The sequence below is a fragment of the Ostrinia nubilalis genome, chromosome 28 (assembly GCF_963855985.1).
Source record: "Ostrinia nubilalis chromosome 28, ilOstNubi1.1, whole genome shotgun sequence".
Lineage (NCBI taxonomy): Eukaryota > Metazoa > Arthropoda > Insecta > Lepidoptera > Crambidae > Ostrinia > Ostrinia nubilalis.
In genome coordinates this window covers 7,997,051-8,020,729 of record NC_087115.1, presented here as the reverse complement: position 1 = coordinate 8,020,729, position 23,679 = coordinate 7,997,051, and the positions used below count along the sequence as shown (strand labels likewise).

Sequence of the window (23,679 nt, the reverse complement as noted above, 5' to 3'; positions counted from 1 at the left end):
TTTTATTTGATGATTGGAGAACCATACTGCGATAGAATAAAAATTAAATATAGTTTTTTTTTATTGTGTGTCATCTTTCGCTTTAGAGTAGGCGCACACCGTTGATTTTTCGTCGGCCGATAGTTTAGTCGTTATGGGAGTGCGCACACTACGCCGATTCGATTTGGCCGATTCTTCATACAAATTAAAACCGGGCACAACTATCGGCCAACTAAAAATCAACGGTGTGCGCCTACTCTTAGGATGAGGTGCAATTGAGTAAAGCAATCGTATTCATTTAACAGTTCAAAACGTTACGCTATATTCTGTCAAACGCCTTGTTAAACAGATTTTATCGTACGTTTTGAACTGTCAAATGAATACGATTGCTTTACACAACGTCAAGTTTCAAAAATGAAAAACTAACAACCCTGGATTGATACTCGTAGTAGCGCCCTCCTGGAAATGTCATAAATGTATACGGAACTAATTGTCATAGCAGGGACGGTTCAGTGTAGGACATCTATCTTAGAAAGAAAAGAAAGAAAGAAAAGAAAGAAAAATATTTATTCGATGCAAGTAGGTAGTAGTAGAGACTTTTGGTAAAGAAAACACAATATTACATTATTTAGGATTTATTCATTAGCTTTATGGTAGCGTTGAGGACTACATTTATAGTCAAATAACAATATGTACGTTTCTTGACTAGTATATTATTATAAAAGAAGACCCGCTATGTTACACGGAACTCACTGGGGTTTATTTATTTATTTATTGAGGCATACCAACAAAATTACATACAAAGAAGTTGGCCCTGTGAACTAGCCTCGTTCTGAGGGTAGATCCACCGATTTTTGTATCAATTATTTTTTATCATTATTAAATCTTATTAATTATTAAAATACAAGGTTTTCAGTTAATCCACTGAAGATACTAAACATTAAATTGGCTCATAAATGGTACAAAATGTTTGAGATTCTTACAGAAATATCACACGTATGTACTTTTACTTAAGATTATTATTGTTATCCACACTCGAGAACAATGAATTAGAGTAACTTAACTTCCTAAATAAAAATAAGTTATTGTTCTTGAGTGTGTTAATTATTGCTCTTCGATACATTTCATACTAAAACCCTTATAACTAAATACAATTAATAACATACAGATCCATATTATTTACTATAACTGGGTGTCTACATTTTGGTAAATAAGTAAAACATAAAAAACATAAAACATCTTCAGTAAACATTATGAACATTAAAAAATACCCAACCGAAAAATACGGTTTCAAGTTAAAAATAGGCAACTGCTGACGTGAGGTGTTTAGAACTTATAATCAGATCATTTTTATCCTAACAGTTTGCTATGATCGTGAGATCCGTATTTCTGCCGTCTCTCTCTATCGCCCCGAAGTTGTCATGAGCGAGAGGGACAAATAGAGTCAAATACACAGCAGGTCACTGGTGTCAAATATTGAGGCCACTCATGACCTCAGATGAGTTAGGAACTAAAATCCGGTCGCCGTGCACATGGAATTTCGCACACTCACTGCGGCTGCCCGTCGCACAGTCGCGACAGCAATATATTTACGCGCGAGCGATAAGGATTTGTAGCTTGGGGTCATTGGACGAACTTCTACTGCTCGGCGACCGGACTTTAGTCTCGAAATGCAATCAATAACTCGGCGGGGTTGCATCGTTGACTATCTTCCCTTCAGAGTTCAGTCTTGCGTCGAGTCCGCTTCTCTTAAGCTTATCAGGGACGTACACTTCTTTCAAGCGTTGTGTCCCTCTAGGACCTCTATGCGGCATGGCGAACCGCAGTTTCTCCCAAAACCACGGATCGCCCCATTTGAGGTACGTGTTAGTAGTTAGGTAAGCCTTCAGCTCAGCGTCCATTTCTTTACTCTCAGGGACGTCCCCTAAAACAATGACGAGCACGCGAGCCCTGCGCTCACGCTGGGCACGAACATTCGCGGCTCTAAACTCCAAAGAAGCCCATGTTGATTTCAAAAAGTTTTCGGTTAGCACCACAATCGTCCTTCTGGACTGTTCCACGGATCGAGCTATCTGAGCGGGAATCATGTCCCCGACGACCCAGTCTCGGTAATGCACGCACAGTTTGAAGTTGTCGGGTGCTCCCTCCAGTTTGGGGAGAAGCTGCTCCGAAACCCACTTGGCGTCCTCCTGTGAGAAAGAGACGAACGCGTCGTATTCCGCGTCCTTGTCCAACTCGTCTTCTTCGATGAGTCTTTGACACCAGCCGCGAGAGAACAGGAACACTTTGATTTCGAGGATGTAACGGTAGGATAGTGCTGCCACGACGGCGGCGATGAGGCCAAGCCCGGCCAAGCAACCGCCGAGCAGAGCGGCTCGTTTGACGTCACACAGCCTGGCAGCGTCCACGTGCCACGGCGACTCGCCTCCTCTACACGTCACGTTGTCCGAATCATAAATGCGATCAACGTTTGCTTGTAATGCAATTACGTCATCGACATGAGAGCAGTCGCACTCGAAAGGGTTTCCAGCAAGATGTAAATCTAATTTGTCTTTGAACAGCTCCACTGGGGCGCGGGTCAGATTATTTCTGGAAAGATCCAATTCCTCAACATTCTTCAATAAATCAATTGAAGGTGATTCTGTAAGGCCGATTCCGCTTAAATTAAGAGAAACGACGTGGGTTGGTAGTGACAGTGAATTGAAACTCCTGAGGCGTAGCTTGGTGGTTGAAACGTAAAAGTTTTCGGGGTTCGGGTATTTGGGAGGGGCAGTGTCGCAGTTCAGTTCAAGAGAGAGCGTGGCAGGGCGAATGTCGCAGGTGCAGTTCGCTGGACAGTCTTGTGGGCGAAGACTGCAGGTGAGAGAGGACGGTGAAATGTGCCTTACTAAAGTTCCTGCGAGGCTTGGTGGGGACGTGCATCGAGCTTTTCCTACGTCTAATTTGGGTTCTGTTGCCAATGGTTGTGAACCGTGGAGTCTTTTGACGAACATGAATAAGTCGCAGTCGCATCTGAACGGGTTGTCGTCAAGGAGCATGACGGAGCCAGTGTCTCCTGAAGGCAGTTGGTCCGCGGGCATGCCAGGCGGGGCTTCCAGCACGCTGATGGAAGCGATGCGGTTGAAACGGAGGTCTATAGTCAAGTTGCTGGCGAGGAATTGGACGTCCGTTTCCTGAAAGAAGAACATTTCGTTTTCAATTTTATGAACCAAACTAACAATTTTTGTTTTCTTCCTTCCTTGATTTGGATATCAGAAATCTATGAATGCAGTTTTCTTTCTTTTCAAAAATAAAGGAATGTTTTCTTTGAGCAATCTATCTACAGTATTAAGAGTACTTTCCCTTACGAGGCATTACAAAATTCCCCCCTGTATTTCTGTGTATAATTCAGGAGCAACTGCTAAGTAGTTTGGCAACAACTAAAAAACTCACTAAGTATTAAGAGAACTGAATAAATAGATAAATAAAACAATCACCGTAAGGTCAGAGATGTTGTTTCTCGACAGATCCAGCCTCTTCAAGTGGGAGACCAGCGCCCACCTCCAATCACTAAATATTTCTGTTATATTGTTCCCTTGGAGGAGCAGTTCCTTTAGGTTGAACAGAGTCTTGAAGGGCGACTGCTCCTCGATGTTGTAGTAGTCAGTATTAGAGCCAGTCTTGGGCTTCAAGGTGAGCTGATTGTCGTTGAGGGAGAGGTACTGTAATGAGGTGGATCCTTGGAAGGCGTCAGCTGCGATGTGCTTCATGCCGTTGTTGTTGGCTGTGACTGACGTTAGTCTGATCAGGCCGGAGAACAGTTGCCTGTAAAACGATGGAGATAAAGATTTAGATGACTGCCTTATATTAAAAAAGATCATCACTTTCCATCGGGTGGGATTCAGGGCAAAAGCTTCTATGTATGACTGTATTGTCTTTCATTGTTTTGAGATTTTGTGGACTTATTTTAGATCATCAGACAGGAGAATAACTTTTTTTTTTTGTTAAGAGTTAACTGAAGGTTTATAAGGCTTTTATTCTTGAAGGCTACTAAATTGGTATAGGGTTTTAATGGCTTATGGCATTTTCTGCTAATTTCCAATAACCTTTGGGCTGAGCAAATATACAATTTATTAATAGAAACACTAGTCACACTTACTCAGGCAATTCTAAAATTTTATTCTCGTCTAAATTGAGCTCCTTCAGCGCTTTCAGCGGCCAAAAGACATTTTGTTTCAATTCCTTAATTTTATTCCCACTGAGGTCCAGTTTTTCAATCCGCTGCTGAGTCCTGAACAGTCCTTCAGGTAACGCCTCGAGGCCGGTGCCTTTGATCATCAGCTCTTCAAGCGCTGTAGAATTTTCAAGCAGGTCTCCAGGGAGCTGGTCTAGCGGCGTCCGGTCGAAGATTAGCTGCTTCAGCGCTGGCATCGCTGCGAGTGCACCAGGACCGAATTTGATCTTGCTCATGCCGAATTTGAACAGGATCTGTTGAGAAATATGGTTACGTCAAGAAGTAATGCAACTTTTTGATGGTTTTGGCGACTAAGGGAGATAACCAGCTGTTCGGTCAACGTGGGGAGTGCAAGGCAAATCCTCCATTTGCATTTGATAAATAAGAGAGGGCCGTGTTCCTGCAGTGGATAGTATTGACCTGAAGATATTTTTATCCACTACGGAGAAGATCTTCCCTGAGGAACCTCCGGCCTCAAACCCGTCCGGCCAGCCTGGCAAGTGTAGGCCAAATCCATCATTTGCTTTTGGTAAATTAGAGAGGCCTTCTTGCGTAGGACAGCAAAGAAGCCGTCAGTATGCGACTGAGCAAAGTAAGCATTTTCGCACAAGCAAGCACTGCAGAAGCGAGGCAAGCCCAACAGCACCCTGAAACCGTTGTTATATTGGACCCGAAGGACGCTAATATAATTACTGATATTTTTGTTAGTTAACATTGTTCCATAAACTTTGTTAAGACGCTAGCTAGCGAGGCGGATTTAGAATAAGTTCTACCACCAAGCAAATATGTATGTTAAAACCCCTACTCTCTCACCGTCTCCAATCCCGGGTGTCCTCTAAGCGCGTCCCCAGGCACGATGGCAAGGCGCGTGGCGACGACATGCAAGCTGCGCAGACGCGGCGCGGCGGCGAATGCGTGAGGAGGCAGTGTCCCCAGCGGGTTGCCTGTCAGGTCGAGTGTGTCCAGGTGGTCTAGCCCTGGGGAGAGAAAACAGCTTATTTGTTTATTTTGATACAAGGTATTGTATTGTAACCAGATAGGACCGCGCGCCGTTGGCCGGTCGGCAGGATTCATTGTAAAGTCAGTCGTTTATAGAGATGTAGAGAGTGAACACGTTAAAGTATCTTAACCTAAAATAACGTCTTACAGCCTTACTAATAAAAAGTTACACAGTTGTTGAACTACTGTTATACATCGAAGACTACTAATAAAAATATTTTTGACATAAGCCTTGTACAACAGTGTATTAAGTTGTATGAGAAGTTACCCAAGGCTTATATTCACTCTATCGACCTTGTTTAGCAGAGATAAATCACAAGATGGCCGCTTGGATTGTCAGCTGTTTTCATTCACAACCCTAGTCTTCTCTACATACATACACACTCCATCCCAACATTGGTGACCCTAACAGCAAATCTTGATAATCTTCGAACTCCTCCTATGTTCTTCTGAAATTTCGTTCAATGACAGACGGCTTTGACTTTCCCCCGGGACAAACTTGACCTTCACTGGTTGAGTTTTTATTGGCAGTCAAGCTTTAGATCCTGTCTACACAGGAGTTGCAGCGTGGGAACGAGAAGTGGGAATAATCCCGTAAATCTTGGTATTTATTAATGTTCGGGCTTCCGTCTATGTGAAAGCGGTGTTATAGTGTCATCATCAGTTACGAACCAAAAAAATGTACTGTATTGTACCATTCGCTAGAACGTTACATTACATAAAAATAGTCTAGTCCAGTGTTTTTCAACCTGTGGGTAGCCCCTATAGGAGGGTCGCGAGAGGTCGTAAAAACTACCCCAGTAAAAAAAACAGTCAAGTTTTAAAGATAGATTTATCCGAAAACTAATTACTAATGCAAATGCATAAAAAAATGTTGTAGGGATTGACAAATTCGGTCCCTACAACATCCATGAAACCTTCAAAAAGCACGAAACGAGTTTTTTTTACATACTAGGGGGGTCGTGTCATGAAAAAGTTTGAAAAACACTGGCCTAGTCTATACTCATCTTTAAGTGTATGATATATGAAGCATTAAAATATTTCATACATAATCGGCCTAAATATAGAGTCGCGTTTTGAGAAGGACCAGCCGCAAAAAAGGAATGCTCTCAACATGTGCGTACGCGCACTGTCTGCCAGATAAGTACCACAAACCCATGCGATACCGGACGCTATTCTGTATACCTAAGGTTCAATATAGCGCAACTGTGACTCGCGGAATGTAAATGGAGAATCATACCATGATTAAACTTTGATAATAAACAACGCATCACCAAAATAAACTGTAATTTCAGTCACTGTTGATTTTGATGCGATCATTTCCTGAGAATTTGCGTGAAGTATCTTAACTGATGACTTGATGAGTGTTACATTTTTCCTTATGAAATTGTTTCAAAACTATTAATCACCCAATGTATAATGAAAGAGTTCAAATCTTTTGACCCAGGGTTCGATGACCATTATTTGTGAGACACATTAATTTGGTGAACTGTTCTCAAATTAGCTGAGGCCTAATATTGTCTTAACCATAATAAATTGTTCATTGTTTTTGGACATTAAGACAAGCAAATAAGGTCCAAAATATAGTGGGAACTATATTACCACTGCCGTTTAAAGGGTTAATTAACCATATTCACAGAAGGCATTTTAAATATAGCTGTGTATCGGTCAAGGTTGTGTCTAAATTGCGATTTAGATTTTCTATTAGGCATAGAAGTGTGAATAATTAACATTACAAACTAATTGATTATCCCAAATTAATTAATACATTTTAATTAATAATATGGGTACCTTTGTTTACTTATCAATCATTATACAATATTGAATATTGTATTAATGATCTAATTAATATTTATCGTAATTTTTATCGAAAATGTAACACTATACGGTCGATGAATTCATTGTAACAACATTAGATAAGTGGGTAATTAGATATTATGAGCTGGCAATATGCTGCAATATACAGTTTCTGAGATGATTCACCTGTGTTCTAATAGACACTCTACAGGGTGTTAGGTAAATGGGTTTATAAGCCGACACTAGCCCATGTTAACATAATAAATACATAAAATATGGTGAAGTCAGAAAATTGATATCATTTTTATTATGGTAATTTTCATAAAAATCTGTTTTTTTTAATATACATTTTTTTTCGTATGAAAATTAAAATAGTTAAAATTTTGAAATTTTATCAATTTTCTGACTTCACCATACCATTTATAATTATGCATAATGTTAACATAGGCTAGTGTCGGCTTATAAACCCATTTACCTAACATCCTGTATAAGTAATAAAGTTTTATTAATATTGACCATTTCAAGTGCAACTGTTTATTACCAGTGTGGAAATATTTTTATCTTAGTGAGGTATTGCGGTTTTAAAATTAACTGCATACAAACACTCTGACCGCATCGAGTTATTTCAAGACGATACTGGTCGAGATCCCTTTGATTTTATTTTAGAACCGGTCGTGTATTAGTCCTATAGGATTTTGGTTTATTTTGACGATTTTGTTTTTTAAGAACCAACACGTTGCTTAGTAGAAAAATGTGTTTCGAATCTAATATAACCTAGTAGAGACTATTCCCACCTCTCGTTCCCACCACTGCAACTCCTGTGTAGCCAGGATCGACGGCTTGACCGCCATAAAAACCCAACCAATGAAGGTCAAGTTTGTCCCGGAGGAAAGTTAAACTGTCATTGGACCCGCGAAATTAATCAGAAGAACATAGGAGGTGTGCGAAGTTAATTCAATTTCTTTTGTGTGACGCCTATAATTAAGATAGCACTAAACTATAACTAAATAAAAAAGGGTAAAAATTAAAATATGTACAAGCTTTATAAATATAAAAAATCGTTTGAGTCGCTCCCTTGGGGGAAGGTGCCCAAAAGGCTGGCTACATTGCCACGCTGGATGGCAAGGCTGATGCGTTGGCCAAGGTAAAGGCCAGCCTTTGTATCTTAAGATGTCTCAACTAAGCGCTGAGACATCTTACGAAACAGTTTGTGGGCGCTTGGTCCCCACGGGCCCAGAGTTTCAACTCCAAACGGCTCAAATATGTAAGTCTCATTGAGATTTTCATAGAGATAGCACTTAACCTATTATAATAAGCATGTATAATATTGTCTAAATTGTATATTATTGTATATGTCTTGTTGGTGTTAATAAATAAATAAATAAAATAAAATTAAGGTCTAAGTAAGTAGGTAATCTAATATAACCTGTTTGGAGTCGTCTGACTTATACTAGAGGGAGTCTAGTCTCCCCGCAGAATAGACTTTTAGTCGGCGGATAGTTCGGTCGGCTTCCAATTCGTATGAAGAATCGGCCGATACCAAATCGGTGTAATGTGCGCACTTCCATACTACATTACACCGATTCGGTGTCGATCGGCTATCGGTCGATTCCTCATACAAATTGGAAGCCGACTAAAAGTGTGTAGTTTGCGAGATATAACTGATATAACACTACAGTACATGGCAGCAAGGTTCTGGAGTGGAGGCCGCGTACCGGAAAACGCAGCGTGGGACGTCCACCCACAAGGTGGAATGACGACATCATAAAGGTAGCAGAAGGGCGCTGGACGCAGGCCGCTACCAACCGGGCACCCATGGAAAGCATTGAGGCCTATGTTCAGCAGTGGACGTCCTATGGCTGAGATGATGAACACTACAGTTGTAATTACCACTTATTTTCAAACCACTCACCTCTAAAAGTGTCACTGGTAAAATTTCTAATCTTATTGCCCCACAGGAACAGCTTATTCACATAGTTCAGTCTCGCGAACGCTCCGGGCGGCGCGTCCGTGATCCCCGACGACGCGAGCTCGACTAACCGCAGCGCGGGGTGCGCGGAGACAGCGGGGGGCGGGGAAGAACGATCCCCTCCATTCTCTTCTAGTTGGAGACGAGCGCCGCGGATTCTGAAGTCTTTTAGTGCGGGTAGGGCGTCGAAAACGTCGTACGGGATTCGGGTTTGGTCGGCTGTGGATGAATTAACATTTAACATAAGGCTTTATGAATTATGTGATTTTACGTTTTTTACAATCTGTAACTTTAGCCAAATGTCACTTGAGCTATATTTTGAGAACTCAGATAATGAATTGATATTGTTGAAGATACAGTCGTAATGTCGGACTGATCGAATTGAGATCCGAGGAACGCGGGTTCGAACCCCGTAGCTGGACTTTTGTGGTGAACCCACTCGTAACCCAAGCATAATTATTTACCTTACCACGAGGGGTTAACGGGAATAACTCATTAAACTCAGTTTATTTTTTACAAGTAAGCTTTTAATAAGCACTTTTACACGTCCCAGTATTAACCCTACCACTGCTTTGCGACAACAAATGGGCCAGTGCTGAGAAGAAGCAGCGCAAGAAACTCAGTAACTATAGTCAGACTCTTTTTGAAGGGTATTTTTTAAACTGTTTAGATAAATGGCATTCGACTGATTGGATCAACTCAGAGCCTACGACTCACCAGCGTCCACCATCATGAGTGCCTCCACCGCGCTCAGGCCCTCCACGTGCGAGGCCTCCAGCTGCCCCGACACGCCCTCTGGAAGAAATAAACAAGCTGATTAGTATTCGTCGTTTAAAATCAGAGGCAAATGGAAGAAACACTTTACAACTCTTTTTTGGTTTGTTGTATAGTTGACAGCGCATCAGGAGGGCTACTCCGAAATGCTGTTTACGTAATTTCGGGTCTGTTTGTCATCATCGCCTATGGCTGGCAATAATAACATCTCGCTTTGTGTGAGAGGGATGGCGCATTCAAAATGAGATAAGACACTATGTTAGCTTAATATTTCCGTACACAATAAACATAAACTACAAGAACTCATCTGCCTTTTATAGAAAGTATACTTACTCAATACGAGTCCCCGAGCATCATTCGCGCCCAGGCTCTCGAGCAGGCTCGCGAGCGCGCTCGGCAGCTCGCAATTGGACAGCGTGAAGCTTTCCAGGGTCGAGTTGTACGCAAACGGGAAGAACGGGATTGCCGACCAGTTCAGATGTGCTCGCTATCGAATAAATAAGTTATATTCGATTATTTAAAATTCTAAGCTTTGAATTTGAAATTGAATTACAAAAGCTCTAAATAAGAGGGAAAGTAAAGTCTAGTATAGTACATAGAAACTTCAGTCAAAAAATACCCACCTCGCAATGGATTTCTGCGTAGGAGTGCGGCAGGCCTTTGACCTCATACCGCGTGCCATCCTGCTCACACTGGAACACACGCACGCCATCAGATTCGCCGCACACGCAGTTCTCGGGGCACGCGCGCGCGAACGCTCGGCCCGCGAGCGCGAGCAGAAGCACGCGCGCGAACGTGCTCGCGAGCATCGCTACCGGGGGGCGGCCATTGCTGGAATAGAATAGATTTTTATTGTACTTTGAATAGGGATACAAATTACCTATTCAAACTATAAACCATGCAAAAAGATAACTTGCTACAACAAATATTATTTTTACTAAACGTAGGTATTGCACATAAATGATAATTATGTGATAAAAAACGTTAACCCCTCCAGCTAAACTAGAATTATTTCTACTTAGGAGTGGGCTCATCACAATAGTCCTGCGGCGATAGGGTTCGATAAGTTAGTTTAAAAAAATCTGTTTATTGTAAATAAATTTATTTATTTTTTATTTTATTTTATTAGGGACAACAAACAATTGTACAAACGGTTTTACAAAAAGTCTTACAGATATATCTTAAATAAATGCACAATCAGCACCGTTATCCACGATATTAAATACATGATATTATGTGCAAATGCCTTACAAAAAAGAGAGGTTTACTCAATTCACTACATACGCAGTTAGGTGACAGTAGTTATTTGTTTGATATATTATTATTAACAGTCTTTTTTACTTGCGTGGACGATATGACAATAACTCGTTTGGTAAATATTCGCCACATTCATCTCCCAAAAAATTTGCTCGTTCAAAAGCGGACATAGCAAGTTTTTATTGTTTTTGAACTTTAAAAAAAAGGAAAAAATAGGATGGGAATTATATTCCCACTGCCTTTTAAAGGGTTAAAACTCGGATGTTTGTCAAAAGTTATTTCAAATTCCGTTCTTGGAATAGGCACTTCTAATTATAATGTTAGCCGCACCCAACTCCAATATAGTAGTATGAAAATGCTTATTATGTCATGAAACGCGAGTGCATTTCTTAGTTGTTATCTATTTTCGCTCGTTTGGCTCAGGGACTAGATTCTCGTAAAAAATATAGCTACTAGTCTCGACTATTTTAATGATCGACATAAACACACCTCGTAATGTAGGTTTTTTGCACAAAAAACTGCTTGTTAGTCGTTCATTACAGTTCATGAAGAAAGATTTTGAAAAAAATTCAGCTGAAAGTTACGACTACAAGTTATATTAATCGAGATTTTTTTACCCTGTAGTTTTAATTTTATTGTTCAATATACAGTGTTTTTATGTAATCAACTACAATGTTATAATTTTATTTTGTTTGCCTACGAGATCCCTGAATTTTCTTGAAGAGATACAGGGAGATACATACGTCCATAATCTGGACTGATGACTGGGAACCACAGTAGAGCACTGTTTTTGATTAAAGTGGCATGCAGGTTAGATAAACATAAAAATAACGTATAGTTAGCGGTCATCACCCTAAAGTTGTACAAACGTGATTCCAATGAAGTGAAGATAATAAAATATAGAACTGATCCCAAACATTTTTAGAGGGTTCCGTACCCAAAGAAAAAAAACGGGACCCTCTTACTAAGACTGCACTGTTCCGTCTGTCTGTCACCAAGCTGTGTCCCATGAACCGTGATAGTCAGACAGTTCCAATTTTCCCAGATAATGTATTTCTGTTGCCTCTATAACAACAATTACTAAAGACAGAATTTAAAGTAAATATTTAAATCAAATCAAATTTCTTTAAGTGCGGCTCCCATACAACAAACGTGACTTTTTTCCCGATTTTAGCTCAAAATCCTTAATTTCAGGAACAACAAGCTTTCCTGCTTAGTGCAGAGACCGCCAAAATAATTTGTACAATGTGATCTTTTAGTAATAAATACTTTTTACTTTTTTTACTTTTTTACCTATGTACTACCAGTTTGTGCAGAACCCTCGGTGCGCGAGTCTGCCTCGCACTTGGCTGTATTTTATTTCCAGTATTGAATGGCAAAACATTTTTATCGTTGGGTTTTTTCGGCAAAACAACACTATCTATCCTACGCGCGTATAAAGAGCTCTGCACGTTAAACTTCACACTGTTTCAACTTATTTATTCGAAAATAGGACTTATTTTTCAATGAAAACGTGTAGTTCGACTGTACCTAAATAAAGCAATAAAAATGTAAACAAATCACACTTTTATCGCTATAATGACCGGCGATTGTTCTGGCGAGGCGTGTTTTAGCATAACATGTATAAGGAACAAGCTTGCCCTGTCGGTTTGTTCTTTTACCATTATACTATATTTTATGTACGTAGTATAAATTATAAATTTCAAATCAAATACTTATTCAGACTTAGGACCTTTCCAGGGCGTATAAACACGTCCCAAATATAGCTTCCCCTACTACTACTTTGGGACAACATAATGGGATCGCTGAGATCGCTTCATAGCGATAAGACCGCCTAGTTGTACCTTATGTGTTCCTTTTCTGTCTGTTCTGTTCTTTGGTGTGCAATAAAGAGTATTTATTATTATTATTATATGGGCTGGTGCTGAGAAGAAGTGGCGGAAGAAACTCAGTCACCTTTGTCAGCCTCTTTTTAAATATCTTTCATAGTAGTGTCAATAAAAAGTAGCCTCAAATAAACTTTTGAATAACTTGAAGAAGCTTGAAAAAAAAATGGTTCAAGTAACCCTATGTTGCAGCATCTTACTTTAACTAACAAACGTCAAACTCCATACAGAACACCGGTTAAACTTATAGTTACGGTAAAATTTTTCGGTTAAGTTAGGGCAGATTTTTCAATCGTCAGATATCTTTTAACTGAAGAATGAACTTGTTATTTTGACTTAATATTTCCCATAGGGGAGACCTAGGAGAGTTGTGACAGAGGTGAGTTGTGACAAGGACGATTTCTCCTTACTTAATATAGTTAGGAAGCTGGAAAAAATGCTTGTTTGTCGCTTTTAAGACGCTCTTCTTGACCAAGTACCTGCGGGCGGCGCACGAGGCACGGTTTCGTAAATATGACGTCTGTGTACAAAAAAATGCGAAAAGTAAGTTTTTCGTCAAAATTTTATTTCAATATAAATCATGTTTTAGTATATGTGCACTGTTGTGTTATTTTTTCTCAAGTTGTATGGTTATTCAGGTCTCAAAATGTAGCACTGATATTTTGTGTGCGCATCGTGTTCAGAAAATAAAAAATATTATTCGAACCAAGTCGTCATTTTAAACACCTAGGAGAGTTGTGACAGCCTGTCACAACTCTCCTAGCTTACTTAATTTTTCTGATGGGCCATTTCCACGATGTTTTTAGATGTTTTTTTGTGTGTTAGTAGGTTTATAATTTGTCTAATTGCCTGCTGCTACTTTTTTGATTCTGAATACCTAATAACTATACATGAATGCCATATAGAGGAACTGCTTGCTGAAGTCGAAATATAGGACCTGGCTTATGAAGTGATTAGGTTAAAAACAGTTAAAGTTTAAGATACGCTGCGACCTCTTACAATCTAAACTTGTCAAGATAATATATTAAGAAGAAATAGGCTTATCAAGTAAACCCAGAAGGCGAAGCTCCGTCTATGGATTATACCACCGCGACTATTTTATTTTTACAGAAGAGGAAGAAAATATATTAAGTGAATATATTAGCTAAAAATGTAATAAAAAAATCCAGTGTCGTGGGAGAAAAATGAAAGCTGGAGAAATGTGGCTCAATCTGTGTAACGATATCCTATAACTAGTTGTTTTAATTGTTACTAAAGGATGATTAAAGTACTTTTTTGCTAAAAAATCCTATTTGATTGAGTATTATGGTATTTTTATATCTAATAGATGAAATACAATGCTGTCACAACTCACCTCGGTACCTGTCACAACTTACCTCGGTGCTAGGAGAGTTGTGACAGAGGGAGTGGTCTAAGATTTTGATGATTTTCTTAGAAACCCTAATACTTTAGTTAACCTTAGTGATTGTTTTAAAAACAGAAGGAACAGCGCTACATTAATTTGTATGATTCATAGCTGTAGAATGTTTTTTGAGCGAGATATGGCCCCTAAAGTAAAAATTGTCACAACTCTCCTAGGTCTCCCCTACTGAAACTGTCAATGTGCCAAACTTATTCTTCAAAATTATACGACGATTGAAAAATCAGCCTTTAATTGGAGAGCCAGGTATGATAATAATATGATTATCTAATTCTATAGTTCACATAGCCCTACAAGTAGGATAAGTATGAGTCAAAGTCAAAGTTAAAGTCAAAATTTCTTTATTTGTTTAGACTAATAAATAGTTCTTACAAATCGTCATTTTGCTCTTAAGGACTCTACATGTCTCATAATCTTTTTATCCTACCAGCGCTTCGAGACCAACATTTGGCAAGTGCTGAGAAGAAGCGCCGCAACAAACTCAGTCACCACTGTCTGCCGGTTAATATAAATAAATAGAAAAAGCAGTAGTAGGTACGCAGGTAGGTAGGCAGGAATTTACCATGCATTCTTGTATGGTGTATCTTATAAGAATGGGTATACAAAATTGCGTGGTATATTAAACAAGGTAGTAACGTGCTAATATCTAGACTTACAGATTAAGATACTTAAATACTAGTAGAAATATCTCTCAGTCGTAGGTAGGTATATTGACAAACTCGGAGCTAACAAAGCGAATCTATGAGCATACTTTACGTAATCATCCGTGTCCTTAACAATGGTGTGCGCGACAGTTACTGTCTGCATCTGGCGTGATGGCGCATACTTAGGTAAGTATCATGCCAGAGCGACAGTTTTGTTTGAAAGCCGGATAACGCCGGATTGTTTTTATCAATCCCAGTCGAAATCCATCCGTCAATGAGGGCTATCGTTTTTAAACTTAACAGTTGGCACCCCTGGCGATTGACAGGACCTTACTCTACAGTGGCGCCATCTTGATGAGTGCAAATGCGATAGTCCTCCTACCACTTTAGCGCTCACCAGTTGGCGCCACTGTCTTCGCTACTAGCAAGTGACAGGACTTTACAGTGGCGCTAACTGGTGAGCGCTAAAACGATAGCCCTCATTGTCAAATTTCTATCTGTTTCGATCAAATATCAATCATTTTTGATGCTTTTACACTTTCTTAATGTTAAACTAGAACAAGATGATTCTAATTTATAAAGATTCAGCCGTTTTAAGATCATTAACTATCGATAAGAACAATAGTCCGTAAGCTTTTGAGCTACTTACGGCACCCAGAAATCAAAATCAAAATTATCATTATTTGTGTAGACTAATCAAATGCTCTTAAGGAGCCTCTACATGTCTCATTCTTTTTTTGCCCTACCAGCGCTTCGAGACCAACATTTGGCAAGTGCTCAGAAGAAGCGACGCAACAAACCACTGTCTGCTGGTTCAAAAATAAAAAAATACATAATCAGTAATTAACCTTTGGTTTCAAACTTATTAACAAAACTAAGTACCTATAGGTATTATTTACAATTGAGTTTATGGTTTATCTAGTACAGAGTTCATTGTAGCTGTGGAGTGTAGATCGTATATCGTATCGAAGTAGGTGGTCTGCCCAATGACTTACAGTGGCATCGGTCTTAATGACCCAATTGCTAATTATCGGAATAACTAATACGACTGTTTCTCTCCAATACAGCAAAGTGAGATGACAATCTCTATCACTGTGTGCAATGTGTACTTTTCCCAAATCAACAAAAACAAAAGAATAACAGTTTGGAATATTATTCTAAACATTTGTGACAAACGAAATTCTTGCGGCCAAAGCATGTGATCAGAAGCTAAATTATTTTCAGCAAGTAGGTAGTGCCCACTTGGTAATAGCCTAGTTTCCTAAAAAAACTTTTAGTCCGTCAATTTTATTATTATACTATTAAAAAATATTGGACACGTATTTTTTGTTTGTGAATTAAAGTAATTACGAAGTTATGATGCGTTGAAGTTTCGCGTGACGTCACAAAGTGCTATACTTTTAAGCGCGTGAAGACTTTGACTACTGAACTTTCTCTCTCTTTAAATTTTTATTATTTTCAAAAAGGGAAGAATACGTGTAGAGTATTTTTTGATAAGTTAATTGACAGTCTATTATCAAGCTCTTGCTTTTTACCCCGGAAAATAATATTGTAAGTAGAAAATATACATATTTTTCTGGGTAGCACCAGGTCAGCGACATACTATGATGACCTACGTGTTATTTATCAAGCTTGCATATATCACGGCTCTGAAAAAATGCCGTCAATCGATGGCGTATCGACAGTGCAAGGACCGGTCGGCGGGGTTTACCTTCGCACGTACTTACATTAATTACTTCACAATACGCGTGACGTAGCCAACTGGTTTGATGATGCGTTCGTAGGTTATTGCTGCATAATCTTAACTATCTTACTGGACAGCGAACTGCCTATCTATAGAGGTTGTATCCGCTTTGCACTGAAGAGATGTCGAACCTTAATTTCGAACTCCTCCTATGTTCTTCTGATTAAGTTCGTCGACAGTTTAACTTTCCCCCGGGACAAACTTGATCTTCACTGGTTGGGTTATTGGCGGTCAAGCTGTAGATCCTGACTACACAGGAGTTGCAGCGGTGGGAACGAGAGGTGGGAATAGTCCCGATAAGAAGTTGTTGCACTGCATAATCATTATCTGATTGACCTATATGGAATGAATACTAAGAGGTCGGGTTACGTTAAAAGCGTCGGATCCTGGCTATAAGACGTTGATTTGTGGAAACGAGAGGCAGGTTTAGGCTCGAACCCTTCACAATGCAAAGTACATTCTATTCTATTCTATTCTATTCTACATTTTTATGCAAAAGTAGCGGTCGCCCGCGCCCGTTACGCGTGGATCCCGTTTTACCCCCTTAGGGGCGGAGTTTCGTAAAATCCTTTCTTAGCGGATGCCTACGTCATAACATCTACCTGCATGCCAAATTTTAGCCCGATCCGTCCGGTGGTTTGGGCTGTGCGTTGATAGATCACTATGTTAGTCAGTCAGTCAGTTAGTCAGTCAGTCAGTAAGTCACCTTTGAGTTTGTATAGGTATATTTAGATAAAGCAGGTATAAGCCACTTTTTCAAAGATTTATTAATAGCATTCAACATGACGCGAACAGGGAGTTTACAAAATACCACACATTTTTCATAATTGTTTATTTGCTTACTACATGGTAAAGGTGTGATGGTTTATGTATAACAAGAGTTGTTACTGTCGTATTATTCATGTGACGCCATTTTGAAGTCTTTTACTTTATATTCAAACATTTATTTCCATGCTGGGTGTAATTTTTAACCCTGCTTATTTTATGTTTTCGTGTCAAATAAAGATTTTCAATATAACGATATAACTATCTATCCCTACTTTTATGTAAGTAAGTAGGTACCTACATAGATAATTTTACAATTGATTTATTCGACTACATGAACAGACCAACGACTAAGTTTAAGGCTCGGTTGCACAATCTTACTTTAACTGTAACAAATTTCAAGTCAGTCAAACTCCATACAAAACACCGATTAAAGTTATAGTTAGAGAAGTTTGACAGACTTTTGACGCTTGTTATAGTTCAAAATAAGATGGTGCAACTCAGCCAAAATGATCAATTGTTTTGTTATTTAACCATTCTAAGGCTCAGTTGCACCACCTAACTTTAACGGTAACTATGACGATAACCGGTGCATTTTGTATGGAGTTTGACAGATTTTTGACGTTTGTTACAGTCAAAGTAAGATGGTGCAACCCAGCCTTAGTACACTCTCCTAACAGGATCTGTCGTCTACACTCGACTGACTGCTTCCGTCTAACTTGAATTATTTATAGCTCAATCCAGCGCTATTTCTAATTAGTGCGTTGTAACAGCCATTTAAGGGGGTCGACGACGTCTAAGATCCTAAGTGTTGGTCTAAGTTTAAGATCCACGGAATAATATGGTATTAAATGCCCCCTAATCATCTGAGACAAGCCCGTAGTCACGAGTGCGAATTCGCTGGCGAAAGCCAGTCTATTATTTCGAATCCTCCTATATTATGTTCTTCTGATTATTTTGTTGCGGGTCCAATGACAGTTTGAAATTCCCCCGGGACAAACTTGACTTTCACAGGGTTGGGTTTTTATTGGCGGTCAAGCTGTAGATCCTGGCTACACAGGAGTTGCAGCGGTGGGAACGAGAGGTGGGAATTCGTAGGCCCGAAAATACACATACCAGTGGTTGCAGTGGTGAAGAGAGTCGACTAACAAATCCTCCATTTACCTGGTATAATTTAGAGCAGTGTTTTTCAAGGTGTGAGCAGTGTGAGTTGCGACCCCGGTCGTAAAAATAACCTCAATAAAAAAACAAAGTTGTAAAGATATCGATGTAAAAATATTGATTTAAGTATTCGGTCCCTGTAACATTATAAAATACATGAAAAAAATGGCCAAGTGCGTGTCGTGCCACGCGCAGTGTAGGGTTCCGTACTTAGTTGTCCATCGTTACCGTTACCACAGTATATTTCAGAAGCAAGCAATTTCTCCATCTAAAGTCACTTTCAATATTTTCTTCTAATGAATTTTTATTAGGTAAGAAATTTTATAATAAGAGTTCTTGTCAGGACTACGGAACCCTAAAAAAGCGAACGGTCGGGCTATCGCAAAATATTTTTTCATCTAGGGCCGTGTCGTGTCATGAAAAAGGTTGCAAAACACTGATTTAGAGAGTCATGCTCCGGCCGTGGAAACTAAATGACCTGATGATATTCCTACATATCTAATTACAATGGAAATATCACACATTTGGAAAAAAAAAACATATCGTGTTACTAATTGTGTGCAGACATAGAATTATTATCGTCACATGCAACATGCTAATCGATCGAACAACATGACGCGTCGGCAAATAACGAGTTTCCAGAAATCGAAGATCCTTGACTAACCGCAAAGGAGATTGCTTAATATTCAATTGCTCTGTAGGCTGCTACATTATGTGCTTATACCTAACTCTAACTTCTTATGAAAAAAAAGACTTGTATATGCAAACTGCCATAAAAAGTTCTTAGAACGCTGTTATTATTCAACAGACGACAGAAGTTAGACAGAAGAGATTCATCATCAGTTATAGAAGAAAAGTTTAGACTTCTAGACCAATTCTGGCCTCAAGGAGCTGGCACGTCAATACTTTTTTTTATCCACAACGAGAAAGTGTATCTTGTAGTACATAGAGGCATCAAGAGTGACCTTCAGTCACAATAATAGAGTCAAATTTTGACTGAAGTTCTATAAAATCAAGTTAGTAATATAAAATAACAATGCAGATAGCGTTATACACTGTATTATTATTTATTCCCAATACCTATTAGTTAGGTGATTATGTGCCAATATGCGCGTATAGGTACTTACTTCTTTCAAAAACCGGGATAAAACTATCCTATAGCGGCGAATCTGCCACAACTTCTGAACTGTGGTCGTCATAAATTATTCGATAGCTTGTTTAAGTAACGGTCGTTTGAACACAAGCCTAATTTATTCTGCGACAGTACAATTGAATGTAAATTACTATAACAATTGCCTCCCATAGTGAAATACACATAAAAATGTCCAATGATGTAATTTGTATGCGTGCCTCAGTTTGGAGGTCCCATGCCAGCAAGGCAACAGTTATGGAATTTAAAAATAGCATGCCTTTCATCAATATACATAAAATATTATTATTACTACGCACTTGATTTCGCGATCCGAACACTCGCTCTGTTAAACAACTGAGGCAAACGTTGCTAGCGAGCGCGTTAAAAAATTTATGAAAATTTTAATTCTTGAAAGTTTCCGCTAGGGGCGCTGTACAGTCCGTCATACATTTAATGTCACTTTTTAAGCTTTCGACGATTGATGTAAATTGTAAACTCGCACTAAGCCCATATCATTGTAGTGCAATCCGTACTGCTTACTTTAGTGCGACTTTGACATTCAATTTTATATTTTTGCATCCTATACTCTTGTGAAATGTTTGATCCACCTCGAAATAATTGATTTTGTTTGATTTGATTTGATAAAACTATACTCTGTAAGCGAAGCCTGTAAACCTTTGAAAAAGAGGCTGACAATAGTGTCTGAGTTTCTTGCGCTGCTTCTTCTCAGCACTGGCCCATTTATTGTCCTGAAGCAGTGGTAGGGTTAATACTGGGACATGTAAAAGTGCTTTTTTAAAGCCTATTTACAGAAATAAATGAGTTTTATGAGTTTTTTATTAGCTTTTTTTTTATCTAGCGCTGCTTAGACGATAGGATTAATGTTTCAACGCAGCGAACTTTATTTTTTAATTCTTTCCGAAATGGAGCAAGAATTTTGCGTACGATAGCTTCTCTAGTATTGTTTGTAACTCTATCTATGATGCATATATTTTTCTATGGCCTGTCGTGGGCGTGCATTCTTAGACGCTCCGCTATTTGCATAAATTGATAGACTATGACAATACATGTTGTTGTTCACATTTTAGTGATACCATGTAATACGAACCGATAAATTTTGTATAAGTAGTTACCTACTAGCAGCCGCCTGCGACTTCGTACGCGTGAATCCCGTTTTACCCCCTTAGGGGTGGAGTATCGAAAATCCTTTCTTAGCGGATGCCTACGTCATAACATCTATCTGCATGCTAAATTTCAGCCCGATCCGTCCAGTGGTTTGGGCTGTGCTGTGTGTTGATAGATCATCATGTCAGTCAGTCAGTCACCTTTGAGTTATACATATAATATGTATATTTATATTTCAATCTTCACAGCAATTAAACTTTTATAAAAGCTTTATTTATGCAGTGGTAGGGATTATACTGCGACATGTAAAAGTGCATTTTAGAAGCCTACTTGCAAAAATAATATGAGTTTTATGAGTTTTTATTAATTTTGCCCAAACTTTTGCCCCTTAAACTCTAATTTAAACTGTAGTTTAAATTGACATTTAGTATGGAAATGACATTTTAAACCAGGGTTCATCCCGGGTGTAAGATTTTGTATTATGGCTCCATTTAATTACAATATGTATTATAAGTATTAGTGGTTCAAAATTCAAATTCAAATTCATTTATTTCTAATAATGTAACGATGCATGTAAATTGATATGTTGTTGGTAAAACAATAAATAAATAAATAAATAAATTTATTTGCACAGGAACATGGTACAATACAGATGGTTATTTGTTAATATACCTCGTGGATTTGATGAATTCGAGCCCGGGATTCAGCGGAAGCCTATCAAAACTTACATTTGGCTCTCTCTAGCTAGCGTATATTAATAACTCGGTCAGTCAGCCACTTAATGAGTTAAGCGCTAGAATTTATAACAAGTAATAATAGATACAAGTAACAATAACTGTATACGAAATCTCGTAAATCTATCAAGTAGGTATATCAACTCTACAAAGTTATGTAACATGTCATTATTTATATCGATTAACTCAAAAAGTAGCACACTCATACACCAAACATCTTTATTGCCTTCATTTACATTGATAGGTTGATGTTATAGTAAGATAACGTTGCGCTAATTGCGATATAAGACATTAAGTTACTGCGTTGCGATGCGTTGAGCGGAATGTCGCACGCTCTTCATAGTACATAACGCTGGATCATAATTGGTGATTAATTACTGGAACGCAACTGGTCTGAACTGTTTTGGAACAAATTTTAATCTGGATTTTCTCTCAACAAAATTACCAGCATCAAAGCTTTTCATAAAGTGACTATGTATTCATTATTTCTTTGATTTACTTCTTTGATTATTGTAATGAGGACTATCGTTTTAGCGCTCACCAGTTAGCGCCACTGTAGAGTAAGGTCCTGTCACTTGCTAGTAGCGAAGACAGTGGAACCAACTGGTGAGCGCTAAAGTGGTAGGAGGACTATCGCATTTGCACTCACCAAGATGGCGCCACTGTAGAGTAAGGTCCTGTCAATCGCCAGGGGTGCCAACTGTTAAGTATAAAAACGATAGCCCTCATTGGTACTGCCGTTTTATTCATAAATAAACTATGATCTAAAATACTATATTATTATGGCATGCTTTCCGCGCGGTAGGTACAGCAGCGTCAAAAAGTTCGCAACACGTCTTTGTTACAATAGAATAGAATAGTTTTTTATTTGAAAGAAAGACATACAAGCAGAAAAGATATAGGTACATAATCGGAATAAGGTTGTGTTACCTATCAACTTTTTGGCTACTGGGTGTCACGAACTATTTGACGCTGCAATGCAACAATTTTAAGGCAGATGGCTCAAACATAGCATGACCATTTAAAAGAAGTTACATTTTCTCGTTAAAATAAGTACACATACGAGTAATTCACTAGAATTCCTTGTAAAATACGAGTATTATCTTTGCTGAGCTCTCTAGTTACTTAGATGCATGGCAATTAAATGTTGCAAAAGCATTTACCATTAATGACCCTGACTTATATCCGCCAGTAAATCATTAGTTTATGTCTCCATACTTAACTTACAACCGAACGTTTAGCAAACTGGTATTTAAACAATAGCAACTAGACAGACAACACGGCTCGCTGGCCATAAAATCAAATACCGTTTTTGGCTTACTCCGATCCAGTTGACCTCAGGAATTCGAACTTTAAATCACTACACAGTCATTTCCACTGTCACTCGCGGTAGCAGATTCAGTAATTGTCTATTTTTAACGCTCTAACAGAACGTAATTTCAAAAAAATGTTGTTTTTATCGAAATTATTGCACGGAGACCTTTCACAGAGCGCTTGCGTCAGTGCCCCAAGCATGACACGGATCTACTGACTGTCACACTATAAAATTATACGCAGATCGTAACACGATAGCGATAAGGACGGTTTTGGTTTGTGAAAAAATGCGTAAATTTTGTATTCAATGGTGTTTCTGTAGTGGGGAGTGTTGCCGTCTCGCACTAACGGGTACATTTGTATTTCTGTCTCGCAATCTTTGAGATTTTCTTGCGCGTGCGCCTGTTGTAAGAAAAGAAGAGATGTAGCGCATGTCGATATTTGTAAGATTTTTTAAATGCCACTATTTATCAACATGGCAGAATTTCTTTCTTTTTATTCAAGATTTGTAACAATAACAGGTTCATCAGAAGAAATAACACGGAAGATGATTTTAGAATTACAACGAGAATTTGCTAAACTTCTACTTGGATAATCTTAATATAAAAAAAGTTCTAATGTGATTAGCAGATGATGTTTAAGCCGAAAATCTCAATACAGAAACCGAGTCATAATCTTTGTTATAACGCTTTTTTGTAGGGACCGACATTAAAATCTGTAAAGAAATCCAAATTCCCAACATTAAATGACTTAACTGGAGTTAAGT

At 38.7% G+C, this 23,679-nt stretch overlaps 1 protein-coding gene across 1 annotated transcript; it reads right to left on the bottom strand.

Moving 5' to 3' along the window:
- Positions 1 to 598: 598 nt before the first annotated feature.
- On the bottom strand, positions 599 to 23,249 carry LOC135085240 (protein toll-like). The gene is made up of 9 exons (XM_063979996.1): positions 22,907 to 23,249; positions 10,355 to 10,562; positions 10,065 to 10,218; positions 9,675 to 9,752; positions 8,901 to 9,176; positions 5,006 to 5,169; positions 4,118 to 4,446; positions 3,456 to 3,783; positions 599 to 3,152 (listed from the first exon to the last, which is right to left on the bottom strand). The coding sequence occupies exons 2-9, from the start codon at positions 10,538 to 10,540 to the stop codon at positions 1,656 to 1,658; spliced, it is 3,012 nt and encodes a 1,003-aa protein (XP_063836066.1). The 5' UTR covers positions 10,541 to 10,562; positions 22,907 to 23,249; the 3' UTR covers positions 599 to 1,655.
- Positions 23,250 to 23,679: the final 430 nt, after the last annotated feature.

Excerpts from the sequence above, each read along its gene's own strand:
- LOC135085240 (XM_063979996.1), bottom strand. The coding sequence starts at position 10,540 with ATGCTCGCGAGCACGTTCGCGCGCGTGCTTCTGCTCGCGCTCGCGGGC. Across the intron at positions 9,753-10,064 it reads TGCTCGGGGACTCGTATTGA|AGGGCGTGTCGGGGCAGCTG; the intron begins GTAAGTATACTT and ends TATTTCTTCCAG. Across the intron at positions 3,153-3,455 it reads ACAACATCTCTGACCTTACG|GAAACGGACGTCCAATTCCT; the intron begins GTGATTGTTTTA and ends TTCTTCTTTCAG.